Genomic DNA, 13509 nt, shown 5'->3' with positions numbered 1-13509 from the left:
AACCTGCTCTCTCTCTTTTGCTGGCACCATGGTGTATGTGTGTGTGACACCTGGAGAATAGCTATGTCATTTCTTTGCAATGAAGCCCAGGACTTCATAAGAAAATCTTATACATAAAATATTGGCATGTTTTAAGTTCCTGGAATAATTAATATTGATAGAAGAATCTGAAAAGCATGTTGATTTCTCTTTCATTCTTGTCAGGTATCCTGGATTGAATTCTACTATGCAACTTTACTGAAGTGTAATAATTTTAGAAGGAAAGAAAATTCCATCAAGAATTATTGTCCATTTCTTTGAAAAGTATCTGAGAAGGAAGAGTGTTTTTTCCATCTAGTTGAAGACCAGTGCCATCTACAGATTCCCCATTTGATCACTTAAAACTTACAGTCTCACTGAAGAGACTTGTTTTGCAAATTTCTTACTAAGAATGTTAATTGCTAAAACTCCTCTAGAGACATCCCACTTTCCAAATCATTCCTTTTTCGACAATTTAAGTTTATAACTTAAAAGATTTACTCTCAAAGGTTCATTTCAAATGTTAATGAAGGCAGATTTCTTGGGACTACAAACTTTCAGCTGATGTGCAAAATTTATTTTGCAAATCAGGATCTAAGGAGGACACTATTGAGCATAATTGTTGAGGCTTATACTGGACTCCAGACCAAGGTGGAAGACAGTGGTTGCCCCTGTTGGACATTGTCCAGTTTAAAACAGAGCCATTATAATGCAGAATTTGAGTTCATAGGCTTTTTTTTTTTTTGTCAAATGATTTTTTTTTTCTTTTACAGACTGCATTTTGATTCATTGTACACAAATGAGGTACATCATTTCATTTCTATGGTTGTACACGATGTAGATTCATACCATTTGTGTAATCATACATGTACACAGGGTAATGATGTCTGTCTCATTCCACCATTATTCATACCCACCTCCCTCTCATTTCTCTCTATGTAATCTAAAGTTCCTTTTGAGCCTACCTTACAAGAGTCAGCACCCCAGCATCGCTAACTATGTGACTTTGAGCAACTTTGAGTAAATTCCTTCTTTCTCTCTCTTTCCAACTTCAATTTTTTTTCTTGTTAAATAGGGTTAACACTATCAGACATATGACCATTAGAAACATTAGATAGAATAACATAAAGAGATTTAAAACTTTACCTAGTACATAGTAAATTATCAGGGAATACTAGCATATTATTAAGGAATGAAAGGAAATAAACAAAATTGGAATCAGTTTTGAATTTCCTAATCCTCATATCTTTCTTATACAAACATGAATGAATAGATGATACTTATTTCTGGTATATATGAAGGAATAAATAAGATGTTTTTTCCTCCCTGTGATAAAAAGTATCTTTCTCAAAATTACAGAGATGGGGAGTAGGTGAGTGACTGCCAGGATCTGGGATGGTGATGAGGAGGGGGCATGTGACTATAGGAGGAGCTGGAGGAGGATCCTTGTGGCGATGGAAGAGTGTTAAGCCTTGACAGTGTGCTTACCAAATACACACATGATAAGATGGCACAGAACTGCACACTCTTGTTGTAACAATTTCTAGTTTTGATATTGAACCATAAAATGTAAAATATAACCTGGGTGCAGGGAACCTGGTACCTCTCCATACTATTTGTGCAAGTCTGTGTTAATCTAGAATTACTTCAAATTAAGAATTTTATAAGTACCCATTTAGAATTTCCTCCTTTTACCACAATTATAGTATGTAGCTATCTCACTCTGTATCTTAGGTGACCCAGTTTGAGTTCTGGCATAAGCTTTGGTGTTGGGTTTAAAATATAATAATCTTACCCACTGTTACCCCTTCCTAGGATAATTAACTCCTTCACTACAGGAGTCCAAGGATTAAGTGGTAGTTAAATGTACCACGGACAAGGTTCCTAAAGATTACAATGTTTGATAATTTTTTCTTCTGAAATATTCTCCATTGATTAACACTGGGCAGTAGGATTAAACATGTGGCTAGATATTTTGTTCTCCTTCCTGCCAGTAGCAGGATTGAATGAGTATCAGCTCATGGTTTCAATCCTCTGTGGATTGAATGAGTATCAGCTCATGGTTTAGAAGTCTTGATATGATACTTCTAGTAAGCTGGTTAAGAAGAAGGATTAAGGATAACAGACACCCTCAATTCAGGTTGATTTGGTGGTTGCACGGACATTTCCTGTACATACCCCAGTGCCTGGGCAATCGGTACACATTTGTGGATGAACAGGATGAGTGAATGAATGAATAGCGGGAATGAAGGCCAATCATGAAAAACGAACAGTCTAAAAGGTCTAAAAGAGAAAAGAATCAGCTCATCTTTCTGAGGCACGGTCTGCCAGGGATCTTTCTAATCCTTCTCTCTCTTCTTCTTTAGGCAGTTTGAAATCCACTCTCCAGATGCAAAGCACACTGTGATACTAAGGAGCAAGGATTCAGCCACAGCCCAGGCCTGGTTTAGTGCCATTCATTCCAATGTTAGTGACCTGGTGAGCCGAGTGATTGCTGAGGTCAGAGAGCAGCTGGGGAAGACAGGCATTGCTGGGAGCCGAGAGATCAGGCACCTTGGCTGGCTTGCAGAAAAGGTAAGAAAAATGGCGCCCTTCATGGTCTTCCTGGCTCCCTGTGCTTGTAACCACCTGTCTCATTCCATTGTCTGATTATTTCATTTGCAGTCTACTTAGATTTCTTTATTCCAACAGACTGCATGCCTAATGCACTATATAGAGAATTTATCTTTATCAGCATTGATTCCCCAACATCCAAATACGTGGCAGGTGTCATGTGGTCACTCATTGTTGAATGAATGAATGAGTGAGTTGATGAAGAGTTTGATTTTTATGGTGATGTGAAGGGCAGGGAAAGTAATTCAAACTCATAAAAGAACTGTTACCTTGAAATGCAAAGTCAATATTGTTGCTACAGACGTTTTATGTGGGCTTTGACAAGCGTACTTATTAATGACACAGGGTCCGCAGGGATGACTGAATTACACATTTATAAATAATTGTAATGATAGTAAAAGCAAGACTTTCTTAAGCAACTACTATGGGCTGACTCATATATTACCTTTTATTTTATTTCTATTTTTAACCAAACAGTTCTAAATGTGGTCTTTGATGAGCACCTACTCTGTGTCAGGCACATGCTAGGCATGAGTGAGAAGAGGTGTATTTAAAACTAATGAAGAGATTGTCTTTGTCTCAGAGAGGACAGCTGTATCCTGGACAGCTGTGGAAAAGACCTTTGCAGTCACTCCGATTTCTTTTCCCAAGGTATATGATGTGTTGGTGATAGAAAAACTCCATCTCTTGGGAGTTACCTCTGCTCTTCATTTCAAAGGATTAAACCTTTGCCATTGTCCTCACACCTGATTGCTGTCCCTTGAATTTGACCTTGAGTGCTCAAGAACACTAGGCTTTTGGGACAGTTTGACCTCCTGGTGACTCACATTCTAATAGGCCGTAAATGGGAATAATGATTGTCCCAATAACAGCTTTCCTACCAGTGAACCCTGTCATCTGAGAAGGCCCCGTGGAGTGGCACTTGAAAATAATACTTGAACACGGCATTGGCATTCGGCTGCTTTCCACCATTGTTCTTTGTTTGCACCAGTTCGTGCATGGGTCAGCACCTCAGAGTTCAAACTCGAGTGGGTTTTTTGTTTTGGCACTGTCCCATCTCTTACCGGTTTCAGAGAACTAAAGAGATGAAGCATCAGAATCCTAAAAACAGTCCCAGCCAGCCTTTCCTGGATGCAGTGTCAGGGCCCTGGCTGCAAAGGACACCATAAATCTGAGTGATTGACACATTTTTAAAAGGAATAGTCTTGAATACTCTCCACTTTCACTGTCTCCAAATACACTTTTTTATTGGGAAAAGGTCATTTAGTCAGGAATCTTGCAGTTGCAAGTGACAAAAAGTTCAACTCCACTTAAGCAAAAGGGAGATAAACATAGAGACTCTGGTAAGCTCTGGCATGCTGGGATCCAAGGGTTCCGATGATACTATTGGGCACACCTCCCTCTCTGTGTTCCCTTGTCCGCTTCATCGGTCTATTCTCTGTCAAGCCCTCCCTCCTTGGCCTGAGAGCTCCAGGTTTGTTTCTCCTTACACCTTGCTATCTTGGTGAGTGTTGGCCTTGGTGCTCCAATCGTCCCAACATAGGTCCTGAATTTAAATCTAATTGGTTTTACTGGATTATATGTGGAGCTCCAGAATGGCTTCACCTAAGTCCTGGGCACTGACTGATAAGGAGGGGTGGTTCCCAAATGGAAAAGTAGGAAGCCCTGCAGGGAAAAGAGTGACCAGGTACCAGAGCGGTAGAGGCAGCAGGCTTTCACGGCGGAAGGACAAGGGAGAAACTGATTGTACTGCAGAGTGTTTTCACTTGGTCAAGGTCCTGAGTGGACTTAAGTGGTCCTATGAATGGAGGTGTGGCCACATCTTCAGGGTCCTGGCAGAAGATAGATGGGAAGCTTAAAAGAGATGACGAGAAAGGATTTAATGTGGGCATGGTTTATACAACATAAGCAAGGTAAGGGAAATGATGGGAGGTGGAGGACAGTGAGAAGAGAAGCAACCAAGAGAAGCAAGGAGAAGGGCAGTTATTTGAAACTCATGAGTCTTAAACCTGTCCAAAAGGGTCTCACACTCCCAGCTGTGGCCCCTGAGAGAGAATCACACACCCTGCCAGCCCCTGACCACTGCTCTCCTGGTGGTGCCTCCTGATGGCTGAGACTAATGGGAAGCTGGAGGTCAGGGAACCCCAGTGATGTGCTCTGTTAAGATGACTGAAACTCCCAGGGCACCAATCAGGGAGAAGAGGGCCAAGCCTGAATCTGCAGGGGCCCAGGGAGGCCCACACATTCTCCTACAGCTTCCCAGTAGCTGAGATGGTCTCCACTCTTGCCTCATCTCTTCAAACACAAACTATATTTAAGATGGTTACCATTTGGATACTTGAAAGACCCTAACGTGTCATTGTTAGTGATGTTGATAATTTTTCCAACGTTTTTCATTTTTTCACTTAACAACCATACAAAGTCTTTCACTTATCCCAGATTACTTGTAGACCCCAGTATTAGACATTCCCAAGGAGCGGTAATAAAGACATATAAAAAGTTCTTCCTGTTTTTGAAATGTTATTGTCCAATGATGCAATTTCAGATCATTATCACAGATGTCACCTGAAGTATATTACCTAGCATATCTTAACAGCAGACCTGACTTATCAGGGACCATTATAGAAGCAAGAATATCCTTTATTGCCTTCATCTTTAAACTTCTCAGAGGATTATCATAGATCAAATGCAAGGGAACAAATCCAATCTGGAAATTTCTTGAATAAATATTTAATATTGCATCCTGGTGTGGAGAAATATGAATGGTTTTTAGCCAAATGTTAAAATGAATGGCAAATCCTTAATACTGTGCTTTCACATATTATCACAAATATCAGCAAATTTGCTTGGTATTTGTAAAGATATAAAATGTGATCCTATATATATTCAGCTATAATTTACCTTAAATTGTCCTTTGTCTTTTCCTCAACTGTTAAGCTTTGATTTTGTAGAGGAAGAACAGTAGCTCTGTGACAAGATTCTGCAGATTATACTTAATTTCAAGTCTTTGGAAGTGGGGTTTACATGAACTAAAATAATATGAAACAGCAATATCAACTTCCTTTTTAAAATTGTGTTCACTGAGAATTTTGAAGTCTCCTTGACACCACACCAGAGGAAAAGTTGATATTAGCATTTTTCTTGTCTGCAAGGTAGTCTGGGAAGGTGAAGAACAACTCCTGAGGCATGATGAGGGTCCCAGGGACTCAGGAGAGTTTGCTGCACTGCCAGACAGAAGGATAATGAGAGAAGAGTGGAGTCCATGTTAGTATAACCCAGAGGGAGGACAGAGGGCTGGTCTGCAGGGGGCAGGGGGCATCCTGGGGAAGGTAGTGAGTGCACCTGGCTTCCTGAGTTACAGAAGATCTTTAAAGCTGGACAGAATGGTTTAAATTTGACTTGGTGGGTAGGAGGGAGCCTTCATACACAAAATCAGAGAGGAGGGGACTTAAAGGTGGTATATAACTCAACCTTTTCTTTCTCCACATGAGGACTTTGGGCCCCAGAGAATGGAAGATGTTTTATCTATAGTCACATTCAAAACTGGGATGCAGAAATCTTGAGAGAGCAGGACAAGGGTGTGATCTAATTTTTTTAAATACAATTTCTTAAAGAATCCCCTGCAATTCATCCACTACAGTTACTGATCTTTCCTTGGACTACAGGAGCCATCCTCTAGTCTCTGAGGTGACAAGATCAGTGCAGGCTTGGAACTGGGGCCATTTCCCTTGTTTCTTGACCTCTGGGTCCTCTGAGCCACACTAGTGAGTCAGGTACTGCTTTTATCTAGAAGCACTGTTGCCCCTAGGTGGACCAAGCACTTCAATGAAAAGTCTTTCCCACCTCCTATTGGCTTCAATACTTTTAAATCTGCAAGCCCTAATCTGACCCAGAGGACCCATAAATACTGATTCCTACCCCAAACTGTAAAATGCTTCAGGCCCCAAACATTTTTCAACTATTTTTTTTCATCTTTTCAGTTATCTATGCATCAAGTTTTCAATGGTCCAGTTTCAGAAAGGAAACAACAAGCTAGGTTGGAACTATCTGATTACATAGAAAAACAATAATTATCAGGGCCATGGAGGAATCATGGGGTTATTTCATGTTCTGTTCATCAACCATTGCCTTTGCTTTACTTCACATGGTTTCTCCATTTGCACACAACTTCTTTTCAGATTAAAAATGCAAAAACACAGCACAGCAAAACAAAATTCATCCAGGAGCTCTGAGATGCAAGTTCATTTCCCGACCTTATTCATTCCCATTTCAGATTCTTTCAAATGGGAACTTTTCTATAGCCGTGCTTCCCTGTGGTGTTAGGGAAAAAAATGTTGGTAATTCACATTTATTATGTGCTAAGTCTTTTTCAGATAATGAGCTTTAATAACCCCAATCCTATGAGGTCATTGTGAGGAATCTGACAGATGTTCCTAAGATCACTCCTCTAGCACATGGCAGAGCTAGAATTTCACCTTCTCTTTCCAACTCCAAAACCCAACACCTTCCACTAAGCTGAGCTAATAAAGGGCCCAGGAAACATCTGTCCATGTGAGTAGGACTTCCCAGAGTCCCCTCTCATAACAGATCAAAAGCAAAGTTTCAGAACTGTGAGACATATAAAGGTAATTCAAATTCTTCATTTACGATTGTAAAACCTGGGAAGGGGAACACTACTAAAATCTCCTATTTGCTCTCATCCACATCCATCCCCTATCTTCAACTCCTTTCCTTCCTGACACAAAAATAAAAATCAGGGAGAGATGTTCTTCTCTGTTCTTCCTTTTCATTCTTTTTTATTTGTTCTTTTTATGTAAACATGACAGTAGAGTGTATTTTAACATATTGTACACACATGGAATATAACTTATTCTAATTAGGATCCCGTTCTTGCAGTTGTACATGATGTGGAGTCACACCAGTCATGTATTCATATACGAACATAGCAAAGTTATCTCTGATTCTTTCTACTGTCTTTCCTCTTCCCATCCACCCACCTCCCTTCATTCCCCTTTGTCTAATCCAATGAACTCATATTCTCCCCACTCTTACTGTGTATCAGCATCCACATATCAGAGAAAACATTTGACCTTTGGTTTTTTGGGTTTGGCTTATTTCACTTAGCATGACAGTCTGCAGTTCCATCCAATTACCAGCAAATGCTATAATTTCATTCTTCTTTATGGTCGAGTAATATTCCATTGTGTATGTATACCACATTTTCTTTATCTATTCATCCGTTGAAGGGCATCTAGGTTGGTTTGATAGCTTAGCTATTGTGAATTGAGCTGCTGTAAACATTGATGTGATTATGTCACTGTAGTATGATAATTTTAAGTCTTTTGGGTATATACTGAAGAGTGGGATAACTGAGTCAAATGGTGTTTCCATTCCAAGTTTTCTGAGGAAACTCCATGTCAATCAGACATCTCTGCTTAGGAACCTCCTCAAATTTTCCTCACAATAATCCTTTTCCTTTAAGTTCTTTCTAGTTTTCTATGATAGATATCCCAAGAACAGGTCTTACAGAGACTGAAAACATCTTAAGATTAAGGAAGACAATCTGTACACACACACATACACATGCACACACACACACGCTGCTGGTCTTGCTTTGCACATTTCCTACCCATGAATTTTAGTTGTCATGATATATTAAATATAAATAAACTCATAAGTACGAACTGTGCCACTGGCTCCTCACTCAACAAATCACTATGTAGTTAGCAGATGTGATTATGACCAGTGACCAAGCACATCCCTTCTTTCCAAGTCAGCCCACACAGAGACAGCAAAGTGTATAGTTGTGTTTCCTCCTTGTTCCCAATACTAAATATGACATGTTATAAGAATGGATAATAGAAAGTTGTTCAACAAAGATTGCAGTAAAGGAATGGAAAGCGATAATGCTAGAAGTGAAATTCGAACCAAATACCAACATAATTATGGAAGAGAGTTGATAGCACAAATGTTGATGCTGTTATATAGTCGGAACTCAGTGAAAGTGAACCTACAACCATAGGTGAAGAGAGTAGCTGTAAACAGAGGATGCAGTGACTCCAGAGGAAGTGATGCAGGTAATGACTTCTCACTTAAGGAAGGCTCGGAGATATTTCATATCATTGAAAGTGCAAATGATGCCTGGTTGCTAGCTGATCCAAATTCAGAAAGGATATGACAGTCTGCCAACGTATAGAACAGATGCTTGTCCTGTCTCATGAATTGTATGAGGCAAAGAAAGTAACAAGCTCTGTTCAAAATACTGATGATACATTTTTATCAGGAAATAAAGCATTTTTCCCAATATTTCCAATGTTTATAGACTTCTAAGTAAATATTAATTTTACTAAATTTTCATTTCTCTACATATGTATAACTGTAAATCAGTTTTGTAATATTTTGATTAAAAATTATAAAGGTCATGCAACAACCCTAACTTTTCCAACTGATGATGATAAAGATCACTTAGTGTGGTTTTAGCTTTCACAGTCATTTTTACAGTCTAGTACTGCTGTGCAAAAGCAAGACTGCTTCTCTCTCTCTCTCTCTCCCTCCCTCCCAGGGATTGAACTCAGGGGTGCTTAACCACTCAGCTCCAGCCCCAGCACATTCTCACTAGGTTGTTGAGGACCTCACTAAGCTGCTGAGGCTGGCTTTGAACTTGTGATGCTCCTGCCCCAACCTTCTGAGTTGCTGGAATTACAAATGTGTACCATTGCACCCAGCAAGACCGCCTATCTTGATCTCACTGGTTCCCTCTGTGTATCTCTCTATCAGATATCCATCATCTTTCTGTCCATCTAATCTATCTAATCTATCCATTCATTTATCTGTCATTATTTATTTCTATTTGTCTATGTAAACATATAGCTCTATATGTGTGTATATGAGTGTATATGTATATGTATGTCCACATGTTCTGTTTTCTTACATACTTTGTACTACCATTAGTTTTCAGTTCTAATGATAGTGATTTTTTTTCATCCACACCCCAAATATAAACAAGTAATTTTATTTATTAGCTGTATTGCCCAGCTATATTAAAAGAATCTCAAGTGTGAATGTAAAATAGGTCTGACCTAAGTAAAGCAGGCTGGTGGTAATCAAGATCTTGACAGTATAATTAATGGAATGATATTTCTGGAGTCTCTAAATATATCAGCCCCACCATCTGCCTGAAAATCACCTAAGTTGGAATTTCCCACCACTTCTTCCAGGGAAAAAATAGTCTCTGACCTGAGGGAACTCCCATCTGATAAGAGATAGAAATAGAACTATTCAGGCTACCCCTGGCTTGCATCATCCCTAAATCAAGACTGTTGGTTATGCTAGAAAACACAGACTGTTAATGCAATTAAGTGTTAATAGGCCTGTTGTGTTGCTTTAAAAAGCAGTCATCAAGTTCCTGAATGAATCACCTCTGAGATGGAACCAGACTGAGCAAAACCTGGCGACAGCTTGGGTATCTTCATGTTAGTCTTTTGCTATAAATGTTTAAATTAAATGTGCCAGTATGGATTTGATTCAAACTGCCCCCATCTTTCCATTCTCTGAAATAAAACATCAGAGAACTCGGAGATGGGTGGTTGGCAGAGGCAGCCGTCACGAAAGGATGAAATTGTGCTCCCTTTTCTGTGTAACGTGGCCGCGCAACTCACAACATGAGCTGCTCCCACCAAGGTGGAGGCATCAGAGCTGCCATTCGAGAGCAGTGGGAGCAGGTCCATCTCACTCCTGCTGGACGGCTTCACACAACTGCACGTGGGCTTGCTTCCATCTCTTTAGAGCAGGTAGTAGAACTCCAGGTAGCAAAAGACATCTCCCCAAGACTGATGGTATGGCTGGTACACTTTGCTAACCTTTGTGTTACTTTATTATAGGACATTACAAATGGTCCTTGCTCCATAAAATAGAAAAATATGATTATTCTGGTCCCTTTGTATTTGCTCTATTGGTGAGAGAAGTATTTTCCATCCTAACCAGGGCGAGATGGTTGAATACGCAATACCCTACCCTGGACGGATGAGATTGCTAGCATCTCCTCACAGCCTGGGGAAGGTGGACCTCATGGGCCATGATTTGCATGTTGCCACACAGCAGAGTGAAACAGTAGAAGTGTGGGGAACAGGCTTTGTAGGAACAAGAAGGGGAGGTGCCCTTCTTTTCCCACAGAAGGACGCAGCTGGTTTGTTTGAGTGCTCTTTCAGATTGTTATGGAAGCCAACCATCTTAGGTTAAGGACCAGGTGCAGTCCTTAACCTGGCCTGGCAGCTATGAGAACTAGCTGGATGACACAATTCCTACTGGGTGGGTCTCCTTTCAATGAGAGCAGAATTCCCCAAGAGTCCTTTGGGACCATCTGAGGCTCAAAGATGTCAAGGCCACTTTAGGGTTCCAGTGACCATTAGATCTTACCTCCGTCAATGTCTTCAGCCTGAGATGGAGGTTGTGAGGGAGTGATTTGCTGAGGGAGGCTTTTAGGTACAGCCTGTAAGGAATTGAGTGAAGCAGGAAAGACAAGGAGGAGGCTAAATAAAGATGTGGTGCCAGCTGAAATACAGCTGAGGCCTCACCCACCTGGAGCTCTAGAGTGTGCTTGGCCACAGAGCTCTCCCATCTGTAGCCAAAGGAGCCAGGATGCTGTCTGCCCATTGACTGTGGACTACCTGGAGGTAGAGAGAGGCCACTCCTATCATGCAAGGGTAATTCTCTTGAAAAGAGTGAAGCCATGAACAGTCAATATTCATGTGTGCTTTGGGTCCAGCGTCCTAATAAAGAGCATTTTGGTGCGGGACCAATATTAACTACTCTAACCACTGGTGTGCTCCCATGAGGGAGGAAACTTCAGCAGATGTACCTCAGGTCTTTAGGTGGGAAAGAGGTGAACATGGTGAGCAGTTCTGGGACATATTGAAGCTTATAAGCACCACCAAGAAGTGTAGCTTTTCTTAAAATTCTAATAGCTCACTTGGCATTTCCTTGCTCTTCCTCTCTCACAGGATGAAATAATTATCTTTTGATGCTTTGAAATTCCCAAACGTCACTTTCAGAGTCCCTTTGCAACCTTACATTTTTTTTGTTTTTTGGGCTTTTTATTACTCCTAATAGGACTGGGCTGCAATATTTCCAAAGCAATGCAATTTAGCACAGTTGGCATTTTCACGTTTTGTAGGCTGAATTGGCTTTCCTGGTTTATCAAGTAAGTAAATTTGACATTTTTATATTGATTTTATTTACCATTAGGGATCAAATACAGGTGTAATTGGCGTTCTAGAATCTGACCTAACAATATCCATAACTGCCTATGACCTGCATGAAGATGAAGGTGAGGAAATTTATGGAAGTCAAACAGGACTCTCAGAATTACCCCACTCATTTCTCTGTCCTGATGATTCAGAGAGGGGCCCTAAAATATTCCCTGGTCTGCTTTTGACCTGCAGGTTTCCACCTTGCAAAGAAAAGAGGTGGTTTATTTAGGTCTGTAACTCTGGTGCCTCGAGTGTGTCTGAGACCTCACCAACCCATGTCTTTGAAATGAATGGGGCAGTGGACTAGTGGTACTGACCAGGACATCAATCCCTGTTACCAGTACACACTATGACACATTATCTCTGAGAATAGAGTAGAATTTACCACATGTCTTCTACGTGGCTTTTCTGGGGATTGGTGGAATGGGGGAGAAGGCACTCAAGCACCTGGCTCTCATTTCTCATGTGTTCTAAACAGTCATTATTTCACAGGAAAATTCTTAGATCATGAACTCTCTGTAATTTAGGGATTTCCTCACTTGAAAATGTCAAGTTTCTCAAAAAAATTTTTTTTGTGAGATGCAGGTGTGTTTGAATTGCTGTCCTTTACTTTCCATGAATTTATCATCCTTTTTAATGTAATACTAGATTGAAAGTCAGAATATGAGAACTCTTCACTCAGCTTGCCAGTGGCTTTGTTACCCCCAGGAAATACGACTCAGATACACATCTTACTTATTCTATGGGCTCTAAGAGCTATGAATTCTTACAGAGCTCTGGAGCTGAAATAGGAGATAGAGCAAAAATGATAGAGTATGAATTGGCAATTTTATGGTACTTGGCCATAGTTATGCAGCCAGTTTGCAATAGATGTGAGGGAAAACTCACCTCTGTCTGACTTTCGCAGCCCAGGGCATATTTGACTCTACCTGGGTGCACCTCACCATACACGTAAAGCATTAGCAGAACTATTTCGAATTGCGTGAATGCTGATTCTGCCATTGCTCTTTTGCCACTGGAGCATCTGGAGCTTTGATGAGGGCAGAGGTAGGGACAGAGATGAGGAAAGCTGCCTGGAGAGGAAAAGTTCCAAAGTGGAAGAGATCTCTGGAAAAATGAGAGAGAACAGAAAAGCAAAACCTTGAGGAGCATCAGGAGGAGGAAGACGGAGGAGGAGTTGGCTTCTAGTAATAATTCATTAGCCAATGCCCGTTTTCTCCTAAGTATAATTAGCACCTTCCTCCTGTTCACATAGGCTTCTAGAAAAGCACTGGCAATGTGTATTGTCATGCTTGTTTGTCAAACTAATCCATCATGGCTCCTAAAACATGCAACTGTGTTGTTCATCTGAACTCTGAGCTCCTACCCTTCACTTCCCCATTCCTCACTTTCTTCTCTTATTCTCTGCTTCACATACAAGCCGACTAATTCTTGTGGGAAATACAGTCTGAGTCTTCTTAGTTGTCCATTTCCTAGACTCTTTACTCCATCCTCTTTTCCCTAGTTAGCTGTCAACCTGTAATACTGCTTTATAGATCGTTGGTAACCCCACTAGGGGGTGTGGACAGAAAATGCAAATTAACTCAATTGGATTTTTGTCAGAGGCACTGGAAATAAATATGCTAAGGCC

At 40.6% G+C, this 13509-nt stretch overlaps 1 protein-coding gene across 2 annotated transcripts in view; it reads left to right on the top strand.

The window, feature by feature from the left end:
* The window catches only part of SNTB1 (syntrophin beta 1), a 242551-nt gene that overhangs the window by 137042 nt on the left and 92000 nt on the right, over nt 1–13509 (top strand). For both annotated transcript variants that reach the window (XM_079141538.1, XM_079141537.1), the window contains exon 3: nt 2385–2592. In XM_079141538.1, the coding sequence (XP_078997664.1) occupies nt 2385–2592 (208 nt within the window). The remainder of the gene's footprint in view (nt 1–2384; nt 2593–13509) is intronic.

Source organism: Sciurus vulgaris (assembly GCF_902686455.1).
Source record: "Sciurus vulgaris genome assembly, chromosome: 1".
NCBI classification, from domain to species: Eukaryota; Metazoa; Chordata; class Mammalia; order Rodentia; family Sciuridae; genus Sciurus; species Sciurus vulgaris.
The sequence above is the reverse complement of the archived record's forward strand: the minus strand, read 5'-3'. Positions and strand labels throughout refer to the sequence as shown.